Source organism: Coturnix japonica, chromosome 3 (genome assembly GCF_001577835.2).
Source record: "Coturnix japonica isolate 7356 chromosome 3, Coturnix japonica 2.1, whole genome shotgun sequence".
Lineage (NCBI taxonomy): Eukaryota > Metazoa > Chordata > Aves > Galliformes > Phasianidae > Coturnix > Coturnix japonica.
Genome location: NC_029518.1, coordinates 34,969,161 through 34,996,237, shown reverse-complemented (window position 1 = coordinate 34,996,237; position 27,077 = coordinate 34,969,161). Strand labels below are relative to the sequence as shown.

Below are 27,077 nucleotides of genomic sequence, written 5' to 3'. Positions count from 1 at the left end.
CTTTAACATGTTGAATGAGCATGCTTTTACTGTCGCACAGAACAAGTTGGAAAACACACCAAATTTGTTTTTCCTTTCTGTAAAATATGCCTGGTGCTGCAACAAGTAGTTTCTGATTCAAGAATAATGTGTAATAATTTCCTGGAATATGTTATTATTTTCTGCCAGTAATCTTGGCATCAGGCCAGCACAGATCTTTTGTCTCATCTGCACTGGGCCATCAGATTCAGACTGCACTGTGGGTTACTGACACATTGTCAGGAAGATTAGAGCTCAACAGGCACACAAGTTGAGAACTGAACCAGGAGCGCATGCAATATCTCATTCTCATGTAGAAAATATACACTGAATTTCCTATCATAAATCTACTGAGTTAATGAAAAACAAGACATTGTCAATATCCTGAAAGACACTGAGGATATGTCAAAACCACTGCATTAAATGCTTCCAGGCAACACTCCCAAGCACTGGTACTGCATATACACATCTTTAAATTCTTAGGAAGGTCCCTAACAAGATTGTGGTCTGGCCCAGCTAGCACTCTTCCAAGTAATTCCAAAGCATTGTTTGGAAGAAAAACCCTCCATGGCCCATATCCAGTTGGCTGCTCCATTCTTGTGCCTGCACACGGGCTGGGATATCTGACTAGCATGGACACAAGCTTCCCCATGACTTCTGCCTCTGCAGCAGAACATGATCCTACACACACTTCATTCACTAGTACATTAACAACCAAAAAGAACGCACTTTCACTGGCTAACTCATTTCATCTGTCCCTAAGTTTCCAGCCCCAAGGTAACACTTGGCCACCTGCATCCACATCAGTAAAGAACTTACAAGATGCTTCCTTGAGCTTCTCTATGAATTCACTTGTAAATAAACACAAGTCAAACAGGAGGGTGGTACAAAATGATTAATAGCCTTAAAATGTTTTGGTCTGTGCCACGAAATGATCACAGAAGCTGCTGCTGTGTCATGCACACTTCAGTTTTAACTGATAACCCCTCCACTTGAGATGAAAGAAGTGCTACTCATGCATTCTGTTACGCTTTGACGTGACCTAAGTAGGTACAATATGCAAAATACAGCTTATGTCAACGTTGCACAGGCATAGTATTTCAGACCAATGAAGCTCTAATAAAAAAAAGGTGTACAATCTCTTCTGTGTTTAGTCTGGTTATCCCTGTTTTGTTTATGAGAAATTCACATCTTGTCAAATTTATTTTTTCTCAGAATTCTACATGTGATTTGAAAACTATGATATTAAGTAAAGCAGGCAAGTAAAACTGCACTGAAATTACAAATGGCTTCTTTTATTTGAACCCTGTTTTACAGGCTGGGAGCTTGCTTCATCTCACTTAATTTTTATTCATCTGAAACATCTGACTGAACAGCCAGGGGAAAAATTATATCTGTTAAAATTTAAAAGAAGGGCTGAAAAAGCTAATGACTCACAATCGAAACCTCAAAGAATTCAAAACTGCCGCAGCACCATCCAGTAAAGTTTCGCCTGCTACAGACTGAAATCACAAAGCCATAAATTACGCTGGCTGCACTCAAGGCTCAGGGTTCATCAGAAGGTTTTCAAACCTCAAATAAAATTCAGGTTTTGCATTTGCTAGGAAATCAAATACAGGAAGAGACCCTTCTGGCTTTTTGTTCCATTACATCATTTTCACCATTCTTCAGTTTTTACACATTCTTGCAAAATAGGCCACGGAACCTAAGATCCCCATTGCTTCTAGCAAGGCCCACTACCTCTACATTCAACACTGCTTGAACTTGCTGCTGTTTCTTTCAACAGTTGCCTCTCAGCTAGTGTTTCTACAGAACAGGCAATGGAATTGACTTTCATTTGCTAGAACACGTATGCAAGAACACCGTACTGAATCTTGCTTGGTTTTTGAGAGCCTTGTGATATTGCGCCTAAAGGTCTAGAAATGTGTAATTTTCAAGCTCCTGTTTTGATGAATAGTTGTCAAGTATCTCTGTGACTCTTATCTCTTCAAGAGCATGTTCTACAAAACACCATAAGAGAAACCTGTCATTATCATTTTACATATCTAAATATACATATTAAGGTGATCTCATCTTGCAACTCTAACATAGACAATTAAGAAAAGGTCTTGTTTACATTTTGTTTGTTTGTTTTGCTAGAAGCATGTGCAAAAATACTGTTTCTTATCAGTTTTATCCAATTTACTATACACTTTGTTCTATATCTGACACAGGAACTCCAAGAATTTGTAAAATACTATTGCCTAACCTATGGAAATGCTGAAGTGCTAAAATCTGCATAAACAGAAGGGATTTGATCGTTATTGGGACATTCTGTTATTTCAAATACAACTATATTTCATTCTTCGGTAATCATGAGACAGCAGTATAGAAAAAAACATTCAACATTGTTTAAATTGTCAGAACCAATTAGGATTAGACAGGATTAGGAAAGCCAAACCCATCTGGAGTTGAATCTGGCAAGGAAAGAGAAGGGCAACAGGAAGGACTTCTACAGGTGTATAAGCAGCAAAAGAAAGAGAGAAAGCAGAGGACCCAGTTACTCAGTGTCTTCTTTCCTTTTGTCTTTACCAGGAAGATTTCAGGACCCAGTCTTCCTAAACCTGGGGGAAAGTATAAAGAACCAAAGTCACCCTAAGCAACAATGAACTGATTTAGGAAGTATTTAAAACAACTGGATAAAAATATTTCCATGGGATCTGATGGGACACATACACAAGTAATGAGAGAAACAGATTATGACACTGAGAGGCCACGCTTCTTCAGTAACCTTGAAAAGTTATAGGAATCAAAGGGAGGTGGTTCTGAGGACTGAAAGAAATCTAAGACCACTCTTTTCTTCAAGAACGGCAGGGAAGCTGGAAAGCAGCATTACTTGAACAACCCAGGAATGAGTGTTGTCAGCAGGTTGAGGGAGGTGATCCTTTCACCCTCTTCACAGCATTGGAATGCTGTGATCAATTCTGGGCTCCCCAGACTAGGTTGATTCCAGCAAAGAGTCACAAAGATGATTAAGGGATTGGAGAATCTGACACATGAAAACAGGCTGAGAGAGCTAGGATTGATTAGCCTTGAGAAAATAATGATCACTGTGCAGGGTTTTACAATGAAAATAAAAAACCTGATGGTAGGGACAAAGAAAGAGTCAGACTGCTCACAGAGATGCATGGTGACAGGACCAATAGGCAGCAGGTACAAAGTGAGGTGCAAGAGCTTGTCTGAACACATGAAGACTTTCCAGTGCGAAGGTGGCTGTATGTTGGAACAGGCTGTCAAGAAAGATTATGGTATCTCCATCCTCGAAGATATTCAGAACTCATCTAGACACAGCTCTGAACAACCTACTGTAGCTGAATTTGCTTTAAGCAGGTGAATTGGACAAGACAAACTTCAGAGATGCAGTCTACTGTGATTCTGTAAAACACAACATTTATTCTCAGTAAAGTGTTGTCCTGAAGAAGGATAATTAATTGCTCTTGATGGATGTGAGGTATACTTTTAAACAGTGCTAGATACAAAGGGGGAATTTTCCGATCTAGATTGAAAATGCTTTAGAAAAATCTGTGCTTACCTTTTTCTACCTAAATATGTTTAAATGTGTTTTTTTTTCTTGAAATCTTTATATCCTAGTTTAGAATGACTTACCAATGAAAATTTTTAGTACAGATCTTCAGTGTTTTCTACAGTTGACGAAAGCAAGAAAATTATACATTAGGGTACAGTGTTCTCCTGCTCCTAGATACCTTTACTCATGTGACAGTTTTGCACAGCAAACAGTTTTAAGTCTCTGATAATCAGTTTAAATTATTAGTACACTCAACAAATTTAAACTACTACTTTCCCACTGCTGTCAAATAAAATGCAGTACATGCATCTTTCCTTCAAATTTGTTTTATCTGGACATGCATTTTATCATCTTAATCGTCCTTTTAACATCAGGGTGTTCTGATGACTCTAGAAAATGCTCATACATATATTAGTATTCTACGTATCTATAGCAAAACAAAGGCAGGATATATTGTTCAAATCTGGTTATTCTTAACCAAATAAAGTAATATAAAAATGGGGAATGATCCGAAATTAATTCATATGAAAAAAGACTTACGGATCCTGAAACACCTCTAAAATGTGATTTTTTTCCTAATCTATGATGTCTCAATAATGCATACAGATTAACAATTGAATCCAGAAGATACTGAAGGTATCATGCAGAAAGCAGTGACACTCCTCCACTTTGAAAAATTATTTCCTTGTATTCCCGTTTAGATTCCTGAGAATTTGAATCTTGAATTCCATTATTCAGGTAGTAAGGGATAAATTGACTTTTTAACGTTAGTCTAATTCCAGTTAATTGCTAGTTCTTAGCACTGGGAGTAAATTCTAGTACCTACTAATACTTTTATTTTTCTTGATTTATATTTATAAATAATAATACGTATATTTATGTGTATTAAAAAATTAGTATTATTAAGAGTGAGCTGTTTTAAATATATACGTGGTTATGGATACAAAATTCAGCTTGGGTGAAATAGTTTTATTGTACTTTGTGGCTTTGCTTTGCAGATGACTGACTTTCTAGTTTTATTTAATGCCATTTGAAACTCTTTATACCTATTAAATCCTATGAAATAAGATTTACAAGAAATATTAAAGCTTTTTAATGCTTGCATCATAACTCATAACATTCTTGTGGTGTATTAGAACATTACAGTAAAAGTACAATGCTTTCCACGCTGTGTTTATTTGCTTCTGCTTACTGATATTTGAATCCTTGATACTCTGGAATTTCAAGATCATTGTCTAAAGCAACATATATGAGAGGACCAAAATACATCCAAATCTTTTAGGAATGTACTTATGAACAAAACCAGCATGTTTTAAACAACTAATGGAACAAACCTGTGAGACCTTGCATTTTAAGTTAAAAGTTGACCACCACACATGAGGGTGATGTTGATTATGATGATATGATGATGATAAAATGTAACAGTCCTGGATACACTCATGGCAGAGGCAGCTCCTTCCAACACTGTCAGCTGACAATAAGAGCTCAGGGAGGAAGACTCTGGTACTGTAAAAATTTACCTCCCGTGTTTCCTGAGATGAGCAAAACCGACAAAATCAGAACTAATTAGCTTAATTTTCAGAGAGCTGGACACATGAAAAAAATCAGCTGGGAAATGCCCAGATTAGCCCTCGTCAGTGAAGACTTCCACTTGAGAGGCCAAGACTGCATCTTCCCAGAAATCTCCATTACTGAAAGCAGACAATAAAAAGTACCAAGTTGTGTGTTGAACCACATACTCAAGATTTCTCTTTCAGTGCCTATACCAACAGGTACAAATGCACACAAGCATTGCCCTCATCAGACAGCAAGACAGAACGAACCAGGGAGCAGGTATACATCTTCCTGCAACTGGGTGTGTTTGTCCTAATCTAAAGGAAAAACACACACACAACAAAAAGAGAGAAAATGACATTTGGGAGTAGCATCAGAAGTGAAGGCTGATGAAGCGGACATTGACAGAAGGCTGAATGAAAAATCAATTATAGCACTTCACCATATTAAAAGAAAACACAAACTGTACAATGCTCAAGAGATTTAAGGATTCTACAGAAAATACTGTTGGGATTATCCTGTCAAATATCAGGTGTAGGCTTGGGTACTTTACTCAGCAGAAACTGTCTTAATGGGGTTTATATACCAGATATCAAAAGCTGAGGAAACAGCTGTGAGCTAAGAAGGTAAGCGGACTAAGACACTGGATTTCAATATGCATAAATGTCAAGAAATGGATTAAAAGATAAATTAATGACTTAATGTCAGAAGCTTTGAAGTGAAGCACCAAACAGAGCAGGATGGAAAATCAGACGGGAACAGAAAAAGAGTGAGGCTTTTGACTTTAAGTAGCACCCACACAAATCCACCTGGGCATGCAGAGTAACCAAGAGCTCATGGCCACAAAGGCAATAAAAGATCCAGTAGGTTAATTGCTTAGTAAAGCACCAACAAGGTCAATGCATTTGGTAGTGTCTTCTCATAAAATGAATGAAAAAAAGATGACATGCAGGATTTCTTCCTTGTCCAAAGGATTGTGCTGTAGACACTGAACTTGCACAAATTTAAGCCTGATCTGCACATGCCTGGCACGTTGCTACAAGCTGGCTGTCCTAGCTGGACTTACTTCGTTATTAACTTAATCAGTCAAATTTGTAACATCAGATATTATGGCAAGAAGAAGCATACAGAAAAAAAAAGTTCTTATCAAGTACAAAAAGAAAAAAATTAGATTACTTATTAACTGGAAAATATATTCTGAGAAAGAAGTAGAAATATTAGACAGGGAAATTGTATTCTTAAGCAAGCTCAGCAGGGGTTAAGTGTACTTAGGCAAATGAATTCAGCGTTAATGAAGGCAAACTTAACAAGCTCTGCTTCTTTGATTATTTTGCCTTATGCATGAAGACAAATTCAGAACCCTCAGAGGATATGATCATCAGAAAACACAAGGTGATTTCATATTTTAGTATTGCTAATTAGTTCATCCACACACACAAATTAAGAGACCATTACTCTGCCTGCCAGTAACATACATGATGCTGAAAGAGATACGGTGTCTTCCTACACATCAAAAGGTTTAGTGACACTCCAAGGCACGAGTAGCTCTTTCTGTAAAGCTAAAAGGGAACTAAACAAATTTGTCAAACATCGATATTCCAAAGTGCAGAATTCAGCAGGTATCTCTTCTCATTTGTTCTCCACAGATGGAAGTTGCTGGCAAAAGAAGCAACTCACCTCAGTTTGGCATCTCCAACATGCTGCTGTTTGCTCCCACTTGTGAGCAAACTGGCAACAAACAAAACCCAACCAGTGTAAGTTGAATGCATCTCCTAAAAAGCCCAGAGAGAACAACTGGCATACATCAAAAGTTTACAGGAAGTTGTGTAAACAAAGAAGACTGCCTTGTCTATCCAGTTTAACTTCCTGCATATTAAAGCATTATACCCAGAGATTTTGAATGAGTAATTGTATTTTTAAAAGGCTGTTCTGCTCTGACTTAAAGAATACAGGCAATGAGAGTCTCACAAAGAAAAATCCTAGGCTGTAGCTGACAAGACAAACCTGCAGGTTGCTAAAAAGAAAGTCTTGAAATAAGAAAGACTGAGAAGTCCTGTTCTACTCAAATTGAAAGCTTTTTTTTTTTATAAGCCTTTAGCATTAAGATTTCATGCTCTGCAAACAGGTCAAAATGTAAGCAGCTAACTGTTATGAAAATAAGCGTTATTAATTGTGTGAGATTAACAATTTTATGTTAAAAATGCGGAAAAAAAAAAAAAAAAGAAAAAAAAAAATAGAAGTGAGTAGACGCTTTTGTTCTCTACATCACTCCAGAATGGGTGGCTTGGTTGTCTGTGAAAAAAGATAATCTTTGAGCATTGATTCTGACTTCCATTCGTCAGCTTGTTCAGAGAGCAACACATTCATCTGGAGCTTCTGATTTGACTAAAGTACTATGGGAGAAGCACACACAGTGAGATATTCAGAAATATTCTGCCCAAAATTATTAGCAGAGCATTATTATTTTGTTCAAGATAGGCTGCTTCAGAATTCACTAGCACACTCGTAAACATCTGCTGAAATTAGACACCTTCTTCCCCAGTGACTGACAGAAAAAAATGCTGCTTACTGCTGCGCTGCTCTGTCTGACAGAACGCAAGTAATTATTTGTGGTGTACCCGTGCTTAAAAGTTACTATTGCTATGACTAAGGCAGAGCACTTGTAACGTTCCATAATTCAGATGGATTCAGTTGACAGTATAAATGAGCAAGCAGATACCTACCATTACTGTGTAACAATTTCTGCGTGGCTGTAGCTAAAGGCGATAACTGAAATTATTCAGATTCTTGTCTTCATCTTTTTAAAAAAAATATTTGCAAACATAAAAAGGACTCAACTACAGATGGACAGAATTTGTGAAGACATAAAAGTTTTTAGAAATACTGGTGCACACAGCTCACTTGCTTGGTGCCAATGGTATGGAATACATACATCTTTATCTCCAAGTGAGTGTATCCTACTAAAAAGTTTCGCAATACTGAGTTAATAAAAACCTCAGACCTTAATTACAATAAAGAAAATTTATGTTCTTTATGATTTGAAATTAATAGGACTTTAATTACTATTACCAGCTACACTATTTTTCAGATTGGCTTTAATGATCCCTGTGTAACTGTGCATGTACTTTCGTAATGTATGTAATTCAACCATTTAATTTCAGGTTTTCAAATGGAACAAGGACAAGTCCATTTGATGAATTAATGACGTGCAAAATTTCAGATTTAATGAGATAATGAGATATGGAAAAGTTGACACATCAATGCTAAACACACATTTCCAAAAGATATCCATAGTGCAAGCTCACAACCTAGTAGAGAGTAATAGTTATTCTAGCATAGATCAACTTAATTTGGTACACACCTTTCATTAACTCACGCTTATTGTTATTACTAGTCTTTTACAGTGAACAGTAGTTTCCAACTATCCAGGCAACTCCAAAACAATGCTGAAAATCCTTTACTTCTCTCTCTCTCTCCTACAAATATGTAATAATCCACATCTGTACTTTGCAACATGCATAAAGGTCAACTTGTTAAAAAAAATTAATAATAATGCATCCTAGAATGCCCAATTCTGATGCTGGTGTTTTGATCCTTTAAAGAGCTTTGCAAAGAATTAGTTTTAGAATTAATTAAGCTGCTATCTGAACATGGACTGTCCACTGAAGTACATCAACATTATCCTATGGAGACAAAAATGCACCCCTTATCCTATTGGAATATGGTAATGCAACAAGTACTTAAACTGACGCAACACAATCTATCTCTGCATCTCTTTCACTGTTCACCTCTCCCCAGAGGTAAGAAGCTTAAAGGTTAATCTGACCCTATTTTAGGATCATGGAGCAAGAGAGGTGTGTGTGGGGGGGAACCTCTTTAAAGCAGAACTTCTTAAAAGATGCTTTTAAAGCATCTCTTCTTGCTCTTCTTCTTCCTTCCTTCACATCAAGAACCGGCCCTCTCACCCTAGCAGAGCAGGACAGAGAGATGGAAGCATAAAGGTGAAGATGCTGTTAGAAAGTTGATCAAGTTTTCATAGCAAAAAAGAAAGCCTGGGGTGCCTCAGCACCTTGTTATTAGCTCTCTCTTACTCACCTCTCTTTATAGCAGCACGGAAATAAGTCTGAAGAAAGATTTCTGTTTCACGTTTGACCTGAATGACTGAAAATCAGCAACAGAACACCAGTAAGCTGGGCCTTTCCTTGAGAAGGCTGAAACTCCAGCTAGACATGGGCAGCACTATGAGCTCATGCTCATCACATATCTCTAAATATTGATAGGCATTCATATTGCTACATTCAATATGCTACTCTGTCTTTCTTCTCTCAGAAAAGAAATGATGCCGGCTGGGTCATACTCACACATCAGGAGTAGTTTAGCAAAAGAAACCCACCAAACAAAATCACCAACAATAAAAGAGACAACAAAAGCAAACATTGCTAGAATTACCTCTGGACAAACAGCATCACATTTTATGGCAATCAAGGATCATAAATTCAAAAACAAAATACAAAAGAATTGCTAAAAGCTTTAGTTAAGTTTTTAGTACTTAGATTTTATTAAGGTATGGGATAAACCTACTTAGATAATACATAGATCAGTACAGGATCTAACCTCAATGGGGCAGGAAGGATTTGTTTTCTGTTTTGTTTTTGTTTGCTTTTCAAGTTAATGCAATTAGAATACACTCCATAGCAGCCAGAAGTTAACAGAGAAAAGAGCTCTGAGGTTAAGGGCAGCACTGCAAGGATAAGAGACAAAGTAGGAGAAGAGAAATGTTAAGTCTGACTTTAGGAAAACATTTATTATCCTGAGTATGATTAGATAACAGAATAATTTCCCAAAGGAAGTTGTTGAGTTGAACACAAGAGACATTCAAAGGAAGCACAGATTTAAAAAAAAAAAACCAGGCAATTGATCTGGAGGACAGCCCTGCACTAATGACCCAAGAGGCTCTTTTAAACTCAATGAGGATTTTGCAGTTGAAAATGATAGTTGTGAACTCTATCACATGTAAACAAAAAGCAAATGCAAAACATTGATAAGAAATCAAACTGGAACTTTGTTTTTAGCTTATTTTTATGCATAATTTCTAACAAACCCCACCATGTATATTGATCAACACAGGGATATTGAGCACATAAATCAAAGCTATGAAATCTATTCTTACAGAGAAATGACAATAACTATAAAACTTGCCTTGTGAAACACGATGGACATCATGAAGAAATCCAGCAGGAAATTTTCTGAAATGTCTCTGTAGTCAAACTGGAAAAAGATTACAGTAAAGCTCAAAGTAACAAACTGATTAATGGGATTGCAGAACGAAGAACGGAGGAGTTTCATCCCAGCAACTGTTATCAAGATAATATCACAGCTGTAAGAAAGGCAGGAAGAAAAATCTAATCAGGTCAAAATAATGAAAGCATTACATTATGATGATCTTAAATACAAACAGCTCTATCAGACACATTCTAGATTGCTATGTATATCTCAGTCTTACTGATCTCTGATATTAATCCTTTATTATTCTAATAATCATGTTAATCATCTCAAACGTCACAATTTATTATAACACACTTGTAATCCATAATAGAGAAAGAATTATGTAGCAAAAGAATTGTATTAGCTATCAAAAAACAAGAACTTAAGAAGGATATCTCACATATAGCTCTTAATTCTAAAACCAGACTTGTACTTCCATTAATTACTGCAATTTAAGAAAACATCTTGAACCTGCTCCACTTTAGTATTATTACTAGACATCAACTCAGTGACAGATTAGAAGTATACTCCTACTACACACTACGCCAAAATTCTGGATAGCTACACTTACAGAAATGTTTGGAATTCAAAATATTGCTACTGAGCAGATCATCTATACAATAACTCCTTCATCGGATGAAAACAAATTATGCATAGCATCTATGCATTGCAGATTCATAGAATCTGCATTTTATTCTCCCTTATTACATCAGACAGAGAAGTTGAAGACTCTAAACAGTAATTGACCACACTGAAAAGCAAGAAACCAATTGTTGAAACCAATTCAGAAGTTAAAGAGCTTGGTACTGTGTTTCCAAGAAGGTAATGCTCCTCTTTTAACACCCCAGAAAACTATATGAAGAAGAGATAGAGGCAATGTATTAGTACCCCTTAAATTTAGAAAACCACCCCAAGTCTCTGGATGTCATCTGATCTCTAAGACCTGAGGTTGTTCACACCTTCTGTTTTTAAGAGACTTTACAGAATTAGAAAGATTGTCTTGCTTTGACTGTAATTCTGATCTCTTGATAATTACAGCCCACTTGGGAGTTTAGTTATTGGAAAGATCGCAAACGTATTAGTTTTAGATCACCAGGACAGAACCAAAGCTGAAGACAAAGCACTTTGTCTCCTTCAAAAGTACAAGGGGATAACCAGGCAAGAGCTGTCTAAAGCTGGCCTGTAAGAAACCCTCAGGGTAGAGATGGGTCTGAAGGCATTGGCCTTTCTTAACCCAATCACAATTAAGACTGCAGATGTGAATTTTGTTGTTTGATTGGGTTTTCTTTTATCCAGAAAGATGAAATAAGACTCCACAACTTGTGTTGGCAAGCACTCCGCTGAGATGCAACACAGTGCTGGGCTCCACACCACAAACACTGGCATGGGGCAAGCCACTATTAAAGCGCACGGGAACAGGGTAAGAACTAAGAGTCAAACTCATGACTCTCCACTACTATAAGAATTTTCTTGTCACCAAAGCAGGAGTAAACAAGAATACGACTTCCATAGCAACCACTTTCCTTGTGAATGCTTAACATCTGAGACTCTTATTACTAAAAGAGGTGGGCAACACCTCCTTCTCCACCAAGGTCATTAAAAGCACATACACTGAAGCAATATTTTTGTGAACTGAATCCTAATCACAGGCTGGACAAAGCCTCTCAGCCCAAAACCTTTAGGTATTTTGTTCCTAGACAGGGCAAGCTAAGAAAAAAGGGATTTATTCAGAAAGCTCTGTAAATGTTCAGAAGTACATCTTTAGCCTCCTAATGAACCAGCAAGTCAAATTCAGGAGTATTTAGCAATATTAGATATCCCGAGGGCTTTCTGGCACTTGAACAAGCACATCTGGATTGCAGTTTTACATGTTGATGCCTAAGAACTCCAAGGAATCTATTCCTGAAAAGAGAACCGAAATCTGACAGACATGTACAAGTAACTCTCTGTGAATTGAAAGGCAGATGATCTCTCTTATGTAAATTAAACACACTTCTTTTTGGGAGATATGTTGCATTTTTGACACAGGTAAAAATAGAATATAACTTTAATGAATACTGAGTGCCTCAATAACTAAGCAATGTATTTGCAAAATGCACAGAAGGTTCTCCATCCTGCCGTGATTCAGGAGAATACCTGCTGCCATGACTGACACTTGACATATTAGAAAGCCCCAAACAGGTTTCATCATTCTAGGAAGACTTCCAGCCTGACTCCCAAGTTGATCTTATGTGGAATTAATCCTTTGTTGTCTATCTTCACAAGAATATTTGAGGGCAGGACATTCTAAGGAATCACCAGGAAATCACTGTTTGAATGAAATGCCTAGCTGACCTTATTTCTCACCTTGTCAAAGCTGTTGTTTTCAATTTTCACAAAATTCCTGAAGGGTTAGCCTAAACTAAATAGATCTTGAAGCCACCAGAAGCCATCCTAATATGTCATACACAAACCAGCTGGATCTCATACTCCTTCGAAAGAAGAACATTCTTATAACATGGAGGAATTTTCACATGGATAAATCACAGATGATAGAGAAAATAGAAGACCTTTTCCTTATCAGGTCTGTTAACATCCAGAAAATTTAACAAAACCGAAGAAACCTTTTATAAAACAATGTTCTCAAGGGGTAACTGGAAATAAATTTGCTCATTATCCCTCTTCTTTAGAGATACTGCCACACAAGACACTTTTCCTGGGGCCTTAACTTTCAGTAGAGAGAAAGCAAGAGAAAGAATGAGAAATAAGGGCTTATTTCTGAAGGCACTCTGGCAGGTAATACGGGAAGGCATTTCAGCTTGTCAGCATGAGTCCCACTAATAACCAGCACATCAGGGCCTCCAAAGTTGAAGTAACTCCTGGCTGTGAAGGCAGCTGTACTGCCTCTCCAAGAAGCAAACTGCTTCAGCCCATCTAATCACAAAACAAGATGAAAATTTCTTAAGAAACAGGTTCCAGTCGAGAAAAAACTCCCAAATCAAATCACGTAAAATATATCACACAGACAGAGAGAGAGCCTTCCCTTTTCTATGGCATGATACAGTCTGATCCTTGGGTGGGAAATTACTAAGGAGTGTTCCAACAACAGGAAACAATTATTTATATATTAAGGGTTATATTTTCTCTCCATTAGTCATGTGGTATACAAAGAACCAAGGAGAATCAGTGACCCCCTCAAGGGCTTACAGACACAAGGAGAAGGTAGATTTGAGGACAAAGGTCTTATGTATGGAACTTACATGTTAGTGTTATGGAAAGTGTATTAAAGCGGAGTGTCATAGAAAAAGGAGATAGTGTCCAGTCTCAGTTACAAGTAAAAGGGGAAAAGGCATGAAGATCAGTAAAGACAGAAGGCAGACAGAAGACTGTGTGCCAGCTTCTATTATTTCCTACCTCTATGCTCTTATTAACAGGGACAGCAGATAAGGAGAAAGCCAATAAGGATCAGAAAAGACAGGTTTTATACCTTATGGGTTTTAAAATCACAAAGAAAACAACGAGTTCATCTTCCTTGCAATCCACTGATGCAACTGTATCCTGGGTAAACATAGCAAAAACCAATTTGTACCACTAAGGCCAGCAGCAGTCTTGTCTCAGCAACATTCATCCAGTAGTTTGAAAGGAGCTACGATTCCAGCACCACCAGTGTAAAGGATCATAGACAGACTTGAGTTGGAAGGGACCTCAAGGATAATAAAGTTCCAACTCCCCTGCCACAGACAGGGCAGATCAGCCTCCAGATCTGGTACTAGACCAAGTTGCCCAGGGCTCCATCCAACCTGGTCTTTAACAGCTCCAGGGATGGGGCATCCACAGCCTCTCTGGGCAGCACCTCACCACTCTCTCTGTGAAGAACTTCCCCCTGACATCCAATCTAAACCTTCATTTCTTGAGATTAAAATCATCCCCCCTTGTCCTATCACTATCTACCTGAGTGAAAATATGATTCTACTCCTTTTTATAATAGATATGGTCTACTCTCCCTATGTCACACCATATTTTTGACTGAGATCTGGGCATACCTGAATGGAACTTCTTTGAAACAGCAGTCAGGAACTGTATTTTTACTGGCATGATTAATGGTAGTTTTAAATCCAAAGTAATCACACAAACACATAGAGGACTGGGAAGGAAAATGACTGTTGTGTTATTCTCCTACAGGCTAAACAGTCAGAGACAGAGAAATGTAATTACTTTAATCTCAAGATTTTTGAGGGACTGACTCACTACTTTTGAATGCTCAAGGGAGGCAATACTTTAAAGTGTAATCTAGCTTTGAGGAATGACTATGGAAAAACAGTACCTTCTTAACTCTAGGTGTTTGCTCTGTGCATGTATTCAGTCATGTCTGCTAACTACTAACAAATGACATTTTGATTACTGCTTAGTTCTCCCATTCTAGTAGAAGCAAATACAGAACTGAGCATGAATTCAGTCTTACTCTGTGCAATACACCTAAACTGCTGAACAACTTTGCCTTCACATCTCCCAAGGCCTGGGAGAAAAAGGTCCATGGGAAAGTATATAGGCCACCCCCAAGTGAACACTGGGAACCTCTCTGAAAAAGTAGTTGTTAATAGGGAGGAACACACTGAAAAACCTGACTAGTGCCATAGTACTAGTTTCAGCCCCAAAAAGCAAGGGATATAAGTATTTATATATTATATTTTTTGCATACATATGTGTATATATATGTAAATAAATGTAAAATAAAAATGTCTATTGTTCCCAAATCTGAGTTATTCTTCGAGGGAGAAAAATAAGTAAAACATGCATATTTTTTTTAAATAAAAATTTGATGCAAAGCTTAAAATCTAAACTCTTATCAATATTTTAGGAACTCCTCCTCCTCTCTCCACAGCAGTTTTTCCTGTTACTGGAACCTTCCTCCCTGAACACTAGCTGTTTCTTTGTTTTTATTATCAGCTGCGTCACTGTCATTCTGATACAAAGACTGCAGAAACTCTGCTCACTGGGGATACTGCAGAAACTAAGCCTGCTGAATATCTGCAGTAGGTAAGTCACCAACCAAAATATTTACCATAAAAGGCTGTCTCTGCAAGGATCATACTGTGAGTCCATGGATCAGCATTGCCAATTCTGCTTAATATCAGAGACAGACTTCAGGGTAAAAAAAAAAAACAAACCTCTTACTTATCTTTCTGAAACCTCTATTAATGCAGGACTGCCTGCCATTCTATACTATTAAATATTTTATACAGTTTAGCCTGACTTGAGTGGAAAAACTGCTGATAATTCCTTTGGGAGACAATGCTGTAGTCCTAAAAATCCTCAGTTAGGAAATGTTTCCTGATATCCAGCCTAGATTTCTCATTTTCATCTGATTAATTCTAGTTACCCCACTGTGTTTATACTCATCAAACACCTGCTGCCTGGTATAGTGTGTCTTGCTTTTAATTGACATTTAGACATTCCATATATATTTCTATATATAGCTCTTTAATCTTTTAATTTCTCTGTCTCTCACTGGGGTCATGTCTTTGAGTATGCTAAGGCAGCTTTGTTTTTTTTTCTTTCAGCAAAACCAATGATTATTCTATATGGAAACTAATAATGGCACATGCAAACTGTGACAAGCAGGCAGACTTCTTTGAGGAACAAGGTTCATTTCTCAGTCTTCAGTCTACATCTGCATAGTCTACTAAACACATGAATGAGTTATAATCAACTTACTGTGTACCAAGCTTCTTGTATTTACTAATGGAGAAAGCATCAATGGTGAGGGCATTCAATATTATAGCTGGATATAAGACATATTTCTCAAAGCACTGAAGCCACACATACAGTCTTTCAAACCACATCAAATGAGCGGCATCTAAAATAAAAATTCAGATAACAGAACATTTCATCAAATTGCCAGCATTTTTGTACTGCAATACTGTAAAAGCAAAGGAATGAGTTAGCTTACGTGAACAAGGATAACTGACCAACTTACAGCACAAAGAAATTCCTAATTCTTTTGCAACAGGGAAATCATTTAGCTCTCTCAATTTAGAGAGTATCTGTCTAGCTTCTTAGAATTGTGTTTATGAAAAAAATCTCAGAAATGATAAGAGGTGGTCCATGTAGATTCTCTATAATTCCACCACTAGTCACTGAAGTGAACAGCACCTCTAGTGATGTAATTGCTCAGGAGAGACTCTCTTCAGTGCTGACCTGGTGGATGACCTATAGAACCTCATAAGATTACCTTGGGCAGTAGACTTTTTTTTTTTAAACAACATCACAGGCTTAATGGGAGAATTAAACAGGAACTGAACGCTCTGTGAAACTAAATAGCTATGTGAGAACCTAGGCGAACTGAGTACAGAAACATCAGTGTATGGAAAAGAGTAATGTTTATTCTCAGCTGAGGTAGACAAGGTTATTGGGGAAAAAAAACCAACAGTAAATGCAAAAAGGCAGAAGTTGGTATTGAGTCAGAAATAATAATGCCAGCTTCTGAATTTCCAATACTCTTCCCTGCAGAAATGGAAATAATTGTGCGTAAACAACCCCCCACACATATAACTTCTTAATGACAGGAAAAGAAACATGCTGAAAAGCTACCTCCTAAGCTCATATAAACAGCAAGATATCTATTTCGGAACCCAGCTTTTATGCTCTGTTCCTCTCTCCTTCTCCTAATTGCTCTCAGAGCTCCTGATCTCTACTAAAGAACTTCATCTGACTGTCCAAAGCTGAGCTATGTGTAGGAACTCAGACCTGAATAAAGAGATGCGCATATCAAGTAGACCAGAAGGGAAGTAGCCACAGGAGCAAGGCATGTATAGACAATGCAGTGAGAAAAAAAGAGCAGATATTCCGAGGGGACCCTAGGGAAAGAAATGGATGATTTGAAAATGGCTTAGATGAATCTGTGGGGTATAAAAGTAGAAGTGATGGAGAAGGAGAAGAAAAGACAGCCTAGCGTGTTAGGGTTTTTCAAACAGCCTGGCACTTTCTATGCATCCATTGTACCATAAGCTCACTCTTTCTTCCTGCAGTCAGTCAAAATAACAAGAAATAAATGAGGTATCTCATAGGTGCATCATGAGAACTGTTCTCATAATTGCTATACTGTGGAGGGCCTGAAAGCCTAAGTGGCTCATCTGAAGTCTATGAAACAAACCCAGTATAAACTTATGGAATTGTCATTACCAGCTGCTCATCTAATTGCTAGCAATCATTCATTTTTACCACAGGACTGCACTTGCCAAAAATTACGAAGTTGAAAATGAAATTCTATGCAGTAAAAACTCCCAACAAATCCCTTGTTCAATGTGTTGGTCTCATTACTGTCCATGCCTGACAACTAGAGGATACTGTCTTTTTCCAAACTTCTCTTTCTATACACATAGAGAAGCTTTAAACTCGGCTCCAACATTTTTCTTACAGGGTAAAGGAAAGAAAATAGTCTGTCAGATGTATCTATCAAAGGGATTACACAACCTTCTACTCAGCTTGTCTCATCTCAGAACATAATAAAAAGCCTCTACATAAGCCCAAGAGACTGGGGAAAAAAACAACATATAATGTATATAAAACTCCTGTTTTCTTCACACAACACCACAACATTACAATAATTCTTAAAACCCAAAGTAAGGAATTAGATCACATGTAATATCAGGACTGCAGAGGAAGCAAAATAGCCTGCTGCCTGCATTAGGTAGTGTGGGAAGCTGATCTCAAAGCAGAGAGAAACTTGTCTGTGGAGATCAGTCTGGCAGATCTCTGCCTTCAAGCTTTTCAAAAGCTGAATTGCTGAATTTAGGAAAATGTTTCCTGACTAAGGAAGACAGATTTAATCAGAACAAAGCAAAGAAATCCCACGTTAGTCTTTTTATTATTTAGTTGACGTAAAAAGCAGTAAAATTTGGACATTCATCAAAATTACAGATTATCAGTGAGAGAAAGCCCCGAACAATGTTTTCAGCTGGTCATGATCTTTAAAAAGTTCTATATTTCTACTACACTTCATGCGTTGCAGTAGAAGTTAAAAGGCAATCTTCAATAAGTTCTCATGGGTAGTTTTTCATACCCAAGCCTTGTTCGGAAAGTAATTGTTTTGAAAGACATGATTTTATTTTTTTTAAAGATTTAAATTCTTAATGCGTGGTTTTGCTCAGTGCCCTGAACTCTTTTGTTGTTTAGCTGAAGAAGAGACTGAAGTCTCTCAGCAGACTGTGTTCTGACAACATTGCCTTCAAACACCTCAGAAACATATACTGAGAATTATTAAGGCAGACGATCCATCAAGAAATGACAAGCAAGCTTTTGGCTGGTAACAAATAAAAGATGAGAGCCAGGGGAAAAAAAAAAAAAAAAAAGCCATCCTTCTTAAAGTATGCTGGTTGCTTGTGGAAAAAACATTATCAAGAACAGGAAATCAGGCCCCAGCATTCTAAAATATTTACAGATACTCCTATACATCATAACACCACCTGTTGAAGCCAGCAGACATGAGAAAGTACAAGTTATCAATAAACCTTCACAATTTCTTCCAATTTTACTGCTCTTCTAAAGGTGCTACAATAGGAATAAAAATAAGTTGCATCATCCATATTGTTCAAATAATACATAATTGTATGACAAGAAGAAGAGATCCTTTAAAATGCCAGCATATCAAGCAACACAGCAAGTAACGGTATTGTAATGCAAAAGTAGAAAGCAGATCAGATGATGGCTCATGAGAGCCCACTTAAGGCAACTAAAACGATTAAGGGACCTTAGGGGACCTTACTATTTGATATACAAGAGAGGCTGAGGGAGCTGGAACTGTTCAGCCCTAAGAAGAAAAAAAACCGAAACACTTATGAAATATCATATCAAGTGGAAAACAAATTATTCCTGCTGCTTTGTTCTTTCTGAATTTTTGTTTTTAAATCAGGACGTGCTCCAAGCCACGACATCCATTGTTTAGATAAGATTTCATTACAAACCTCTCACTTCCCGTTGCTGGTGTTCTTTGCTTTTAAGTATGGGGTGGGAGATCCACAGCCAGGGGTGATGCTTGCGAAGCTGAGGAAGTATGTAATGTGTTACAAATCCCACGGTCCACGCTAAAGCAAACAGGACAATGCTGAGAAATGGCTAGGCCAAATGAGAGAATAAAAGCATGGTTATAATTTGCAAATAACCTTTTGTTTGTTTTAAAACATGTCTTATAATGGGATTTCTGCTCAATTAACTTCCCCCCCGCCCCCCACCCCATGTTCAGATTGATTCCACAGGTGGATGTATGTTTAGAAATATAAATTTTACAGAGACAATTCACTATTTTTCCCTCTAGACAGAGGAGAAAGGCAAATGATTGGGTTTATCCATTCTGTATCTCAGGTTGCATACCATAAGAGGTGCATGTTTGCAAAGGCTTAGGAAAATGGACACCAAGTAATATTTTGCCTGATGCAAACGTCCACAATCCAATTCACACTGCACATCAAAAAGCATTAAGTTATCACAGTCAGTAAATACATTTTCTCAAACTTCTCTTCCCCCAGTATCTTCCAGCTAACGCATCCTGCAGTTTTACATAAGAGATAATACCTTAGGAAAAAAAAAAACAAAGAGAGAAAAAGGACAGATACATACCCTTAGTGATAGAAACACAGTGCTGGCACTCACAGCAAATGACAGAACAGCTGCTGCTGTGCAGACAATGAGATCCGATTTCAAAATTTCTTTCTGTGAAAATTATTTGATACCAAATTAGCACGATATACCAAATACCATTTCACCTAGACAAAGTAAATGACTCTCTTCTAAATTACTTGCAGGCTGTATTGTGGCAAGGCTAATCATCACTCCCTGATACAAAAGTATTCTCTCCGCTCTGCTTTGTGCAATTATTTCTTCATACGCTGGGTGTGTCAAAGTAACCACGTTTATCTTCGTTGTGACTAACTTTAAATTATATTTCTAAATTTGGTTTTAAGACCAGGTGAATGAAAGCAATACATTTTTCACGCTGAGCCTAATTGTATTAAAGGAAAATAAACTCTTTCACATTATGGCATTTTTATTTTTGGAAATAAAAATTCTGGTTCCATCACCTATCTGCAAGCGTTACAATTTCTTTAGATTTGCTTGCATTCCTGGAATGACTCATGCTTTTCTGTAATGCCTTCAGAGACACAAGTTAATACATTTATTATGTTCTAAAGTGACATGTCCCGTTCTCCAATTTTCTGTATCAGAAGTCAGATTTCAGCAAGATTTTATGGGTTTCAGACAAGGCCATTTCTCTGATACCTCACAATGATAACGCAAGGACAAGTCTGCCTTTATATAAAGGCTTATAAGTAGGGTAGTAGTAATCTTGTTTTGAAAGACTGGGAAAATATCATGGTCTTTCTAGACCATTTGTCTAGCGATTAAAATGTCATTCTCAGTAAACAAATAAACATGATAGCTTTTGAGCTCTGTGATCTTCTGAATTGTACTTCAGAGGTCACTCAAATATTGGAGTACATGAAAATCTTGTCCTAGATTTGTGAGTGGGATATTCAACTTCAGCAGTCAGTATCAGTGTTAAGTTATCACATGCGTATATTTTCACTTACAGATCTTGGTTTAAAAACTGATTTATGCTGCAATTCAAAAACACTTAGAAATACCATGTGGAATAAAACGCTCTGTTAGAACTTGAAATTCATCCAGTTTCCTAGTGCTGCTATCTAGGTAACTGTCCTTTATCTCATCAGAGAAAAGGAGAAAAAAAAACAAAACACCACAACCATAAAATATTGATAGAATAACAAACTTAAGAATAAAGGATAAGAAAACAGAAGTGAACAACAGACGGGTTGTGAATTACAAAAGGAGCTGGTAGCAACCACTATATTTAGGCTGCGCCTCGTTCTTTTACAAGATGCTTCTTAGTAAAAGGTCACCAGCATCAGAACTTCCACATACTGCAGCAGGTCTTTGAAATTCAGCAGCACTAAAAAGCCTTCAGGCTCAAGAAGTACTTCTGCTTTGTCCCATGAAACTCTAATCCCATTTAGCTGAATTCCCGAGTTTTATTAACTTGTCCTTGCTTTTCTCAGGTTGCTCAGAGAAACATCCTTCCAAAAGAGGAAGCACTTTAAAGCTATGTCATCTGCAGATGGCAATGTACTCAGCAAGGACTAAAACAGAGCTGGGCAGGAGTAATTTTGTTTCGTGTGAGGGCGAAACGGCCATGACCCCCAGGAAATGGCCAAGACCCCCCAGGAGAGTTGCTCCCTGCCTGAAGGAAATTCAAAGCTACCTTCCAGCAAGATGCCCTGGGCATCCATCTACAGGTTGCTGTAGATGGGTCCTGCAGCTTCCACTTGCCTTCAGCAGGAAAGGGAAGTGCCTAAAGACTCAGTGAAAAACACAAGAAGGAACACGACTCCACAGGTATAGCAGTGAGCCATACAAAGGGAGGCAGAGCAGGATGCACAAACATGTTCTGGTTCTTATTCCAAGGCTGCCTTTTCTGTAAGATGCACAACAGCCATTTCATATAAAACTGACCTCAGTTTGTACCTCTCTGTGAGCTGCTTGAAGAGCTGACAGCAGTATTGTAAGAATGAGTCTTATTCAGCTCACCAGAAGAGAATCACTATACATTTTCAGGAGGAGACTGAATGCTGTGAAACTCAAAATGAGTAAAGACATCATCCGGCTGTCTTCATGGATGGGATGCAGGACCTTCTCCTACTCTTGGCACCTCTTTATCTTCCTAGCTGTTACTAAGCACATGCCTATCTTGGACACTATTCTGTCCCGCAGCTGTCTAAAGCAGAACTGCAGATTCAGTTCCCAACCATAGGCACTTACAAACTGATTGCTGAGCCAGACTACAATGTGATACTTAAGTCCCTTATTCTAATCAGTCCAACATAGAAGAGTTAACCTCTGATCACAGTTAATCTCTCTGCAATGAGAAATAGCCATTACCACAGTGTTATAGTGTATAACCCAACAATATTACATCTCATGCCTCAGAGATCTTACATGTTGCAGCAGGATTTGTTTGTTTAAAAATTATTATTTTCAATTACGCTTTTGGAGCTTTGTACAAATCCTTTCACTAGTTATGCATATGTTTGCATTAAAGACCGGGAAGGAAGCTGGGTTTGAATTTAATGCATTAATAACTTCAGGCCACTAGTTAATTTAGCAATCAGCCATGTGGATGCCTACAGAAATTAATTGTAAGGGTAGGAAGCTCCATTCTCAATGCTGAATGGGAAATAATCCTTCACAGCTGTTTCATAATTCAGGTTTCCGAAGCTGGCAATTCTTACACAGTTATTCAAGCAAAGGAAAATTGTAAAGGTCATGGAACTAAACATCAGAGATGATGCATTTATTACTGCTAACATTAATATCAAGCCAGTAGAGAATACAACAGATTAATTTTCAATATCAACCTAATTTGCTGCTTTCAGCTGTTTAATGATATGAATTAACTTTGTGTATCTCAGCATTTCTGATTCAAAAGGGTCTCATTTAAATGTCATGTTATGCACACCATACATGAGCATATAGGCCAGAGCAGGGCTGGGCTGCTGTGTGGCATTCTGATGTCTTCTGACACTACCTTTAAAAGTCAGTTGAATTCTACAATCTTCACGTGATTGTTATTGCTGAGGTTGGTCAGCAGAGATCATGACTTGACTGTGTTCCTCAAACTTGAGGCACATGCACTTTTCAGTGCTTCAGTTCTTCCCTACTTGCTGTATTGGCACTGCACTGTGAGACAGCAGTGGGAGTCCCTTCGCAAACTGGTTTAAATTGTTTGAGGTACCAGTTAACACAGGAAACAGACAAAAAACTTGCATTAGCCAGAAAGCACACTCTTGTTCTTTAAGAGATCTTTCATTGTAGAAGAACTAGCACTACTGACATCGTAAGCAAACAAATTTGCTTACTGCTTTTACACAGATTGAAGGGATCCATCACAGAACAAGAGTAATGCAAAGAAGTAGGAAGTTTCAGCAACATTAAAGGTAAGCAGCCTCTGTCTAGAAGCAGCAGCATAGGGTGTTAAATGCACAGATAAGTGCCAGCTCCACAAAACCAAATACACCCTGGAGAGCAAAAAGGTGTCAGGAATCCCACTTAATCAAATGCAAAAACAAAACAAAACAAAACCCCAACCAATAAACAAAATCAGTTAAACAACAACAACAAAAAAAAGCAGTGCTAGCAAAACATGGAAGAAAGGAAACGTGACAAGGAAATGGAATCCTATGCCTGACCAGTCACACAGCAGTCATCTTTCTGTGATTCTGTGATTTATGGTTCTATGTCCTCAGATCCATTAGATATGCCCAATTGCAATCGAACCACATGGTAACTGTGTGAATATGACATCAGACCACTATGCACATTACTAACACAAAAACAGATATAGAGTCAGCAGCATGACTCCATTTTCAAATTAGTCAGGGTCTTAGATGTGACTTGTCCACTCTCTTTGTGCTTTTTTTTTTCTTTCCCCTCTACAAATATTGAAGGTTTGTTTAATTTTCCCCTTTGCACACAGAAATGCAACCAGTTACAAGGACAGCTGCATTAACTGCTTCACTCCTCTGGCAAGACTCCATCTGCAGAACAGATGAAATCACTCTATCCTGCTCCAAGATGGGTACTATCAACAAAAGATGCAAGTGGAACATAAATATCAGAGAATGAGAAACTTTCAGTTACATCTGCAATACATTGCCTATGTATGAGAAAGGACCGACAGTGTGGCAATAATAAACACACCAAATATAACAAAATTTTAACATAAATACTTGTTTACTTTTTCTGTTGCATTCATACTACAGTGTGGTGCTGGTGCAAACTGTAGTTTGTAAGAAGCTGTAGCTCAATATAGACGACAAGGAAATGACATACTACTTAATCTTATGTGGGCCTTATATGAGTAAACACTTTAAAGTAACATTATACAGCACAGGAAATAATCTATGCAGCAGCTAAGCAATGAGAAGTGGAAAACACAGATAGTGTGGGATCAACTCACATGCTTAACTTAGACTATGTAACACATTATAAAATATCCAGTGAATATGACACAAAGATGTGCAGAAGAAATGCATCTCTTTTTAAGGGACACCCAGAGGCCAGGCCACCTACCATACCAGTGTCTAATGGTCCGTCAGTGGGAAAACTAGATGTGAGACAGTTTTGCACAGAAGGTAAAGAAAGAAGTAGTCTTACCACTGATTCTCTCATTTTTTCTGGAAGTGGATCTGCTGGTGAATCTTCAAATTGTTGACGTAGAAAGCGAGGGACGTATTTGCATTGAATCAAGGACCTGTTTAAAAATATACATGGTTAGGATACCTCTGAATGTGTCTAACAGATATGATACATATGAAGTGAGGGGAGCAGAGAAACAGGCAAAGGAAGAAGAACAGCCTCAGTTTTCCTTCATCATGTATGCAGTAGCTATCTTATCTCTGCATAGCTGGAGATGATCCAAACCAGCTCAACCTTTGATTAGAGTAAAACTTCTTTCCCCTTCACAATGTCAAGGGGTCTCAACAACCAGAACAGTCCAATTGTCATGCCTCAGTCGTTTAGAGAAATGAGTAAAAAGGGTACTGTTGTGTTCATGCCCTTTATTTATTTAGGTAAGCTGAAACCAATATGGGAGCTCTTTATGAAACCCTGTTTGAGACTGATGTGCTACTTTCTTCATCATGATGCCACAAGTCATCCCTTAAACAACATTTCCAATTGCCTTAACTTTCTGTAAGTTCAGAGTTTAAAACTTTTTTTTTCTTTTAAAGGACCACATATTCTCATCACAGCTGCATAAAGAATATTTGACCTTATTTTTAAAACCCAAACAAGACATTTAACAACAATTTTAACTTCTGAGAATTTGATTAAGAATCAGGAACTAGATTTAAAAGATATAAATGTTTTTAATGGTACAAGACATCTTCTTCATAGTGAACTTTCACGTTAATAGTGAAGTTTTTACGTTAATAAGGAATTTAGAGTTGGTCCTGGTCCACTTCCTGGAGAGTGGGGGGGGAAAGTACATTTAAATTATTCCAAAATTTAAAGAGCTCCCATTTTCATGCCAATTTGCAATTTAACATATGTATTCTAGACAAAGCTAAATAGCCTCCCTGCACCACGCTAAGAAAGACCAAGTTGTCTGTAAAGCTCAATCCCAGATGACAAGGTGATAATGGCAGCATGAAGCCCACTTTTTTCTTAATTCCACAACATACAAGTTAACACCCAGTTACTTGTACACCACCACAGCCTCCCAGACAGATAACACAGTTCTACTCAGGCAAACTTATGAGCATTGCTCCAAAGCTATGGATCTACATACTGACCACTCTCAATCTAAAGCTGAAGAACACAATGTTGGGACTTCTCCCCTGGATTTTCCTTGCTCCCAGCATCAGATTTTAATACACACAAACTCTCTTCAGCTACCTTAAGCAGAACACATCAGAGAAAAAAAGGGAAGAGATGGTCTTAAAGCCACTTCCCCACACATCACGAGTTCTTTCTCCTTGCCAAGGCATCACACAATGCATCAGTAGACTGCAAGTCCTGTCAACCAAATCACTATCTTCCAATGTGGCAAACATGCAATTTCCCAGAGGCTGGAATCTGCCCCAGAGGATTTGGAAGTGTTGCATACAGAAAACCAGCCATGCTGCTGATCTGGCTGCAGCATTTTATTTACTTACAGGACTAACACTAACCATGCAATCAGAATTCACCAAGGAATTTTCCCTTAACCACACTACTTATGGGAGACAATCCCCGGACAGCTCTGAAACCCAGATATAACTCTGAGGAAACCAAAATTTTGTGTTATACAGGGAAATCAATAAATAACAATTGCAGGCAACTTACATCAGTACAGATGGGTCACTGCTTTGCCTACTGAGGTGATAAGAAAGTGCAACTAGCAGACCACAGAAAGCAGAGAACAGCGCTGGAATGTGTTGTGCATCCCAGGGTTCCTGGACACGGAAACAGAAAGCAGAACATTTACAAGTTAGGAATGCAGTACTGTTTTTCTTTAAAAAGTAGGCCAAGCTATGCTGTCGCATTAAATGCACAGCATCCAAATCTGTATGCTATCAATCAAGATTTGACAATACCTTATCATATCAAAGTCCACTACAGTTAAAAAGATGAAGATATTACAGGCATGTTTCATGATAATATTACTGTCATTCCTCCATTATCAACAATTAGCTTAGAATCCATGCGAAAAACAAGTTTTCCTGCTTAAACTCTAGAGGCAATTTTTCATTTAAATGAGACACGAGTGAATTTATTAGCAAATGAGACAAGTGAAACTATGTGCAGAGTATTTGTCTAAACCATAAATTGATACATAATTTCCTGGACCTGTGGCCAGATAACGTATAACAAAAGCCAACATCACCTAACTGGGGTTCAGTTCTGGCATCTGACTCCTAAATCTTCCTGCTGTTCTGTATGATATTTCTAGACTCTGCATGCTATGTAATACAGTAGAGAATGAGAGCACTAGCCACTGCCTCTAAGCAGGGGTAAAAGAGAGCAATTCAAATGCTCATTAGCACACTGGGCATAATCAAGTTGAGAAATTTCCTCTCGGTGGCTTAAGCAGCTAAAATTGGCTAGAGATAATAAGCGGAGGAATAGAAAGCTTAATGAACAA

At 37.8% G+C, this 27,077-nt stretch overlaps 1 protein-coding gene across 3 annotated transcripts in view; it reads right to left on the bottom strand.

Moving 5' to 3' along the window:
- PCNX2 (pecanex 2) overlaps positions 1 to 27,077 on the bottom strand; it is a 133,460-nt gene that overhangs the window by 50,674 nt on the left and 55,709 nt on the right. For all 3 annotated transcript variants that reach the window (XM_015857877.2, XM_015857878.2, XM_015857879.2), the window contains 6 exons: positions 26,279 to 26,388; positions 24,608 to 24,704; positions 19,997 to 20,089; positions 19,345 to 19,495; positions 16,097 to 16,238; positions 10,337 to 10,514 (listed from right to left, as the gene is read on the bottom strand). In XM_015857877.2, coding sequence (XP_015713363.1) covers positions 10,337 to 10,514; positions 16,097 to 16,238; positions 19,345 to 19,495; positions 19,997 to 20,089; positions 24,608 to 24,704; positions 26,279 to 26,388 — 771 coding nt within the window. The remainder of the gene's footprint in view (positions 1 to 10,336; positions 10,515 to 16,096; positions 16,239 to 19,344; positions 19,496 to 19,996; positions 20,090 to 24,607; positions 24,705 to 26,278; positions 26,389 to 27,077) is intronic.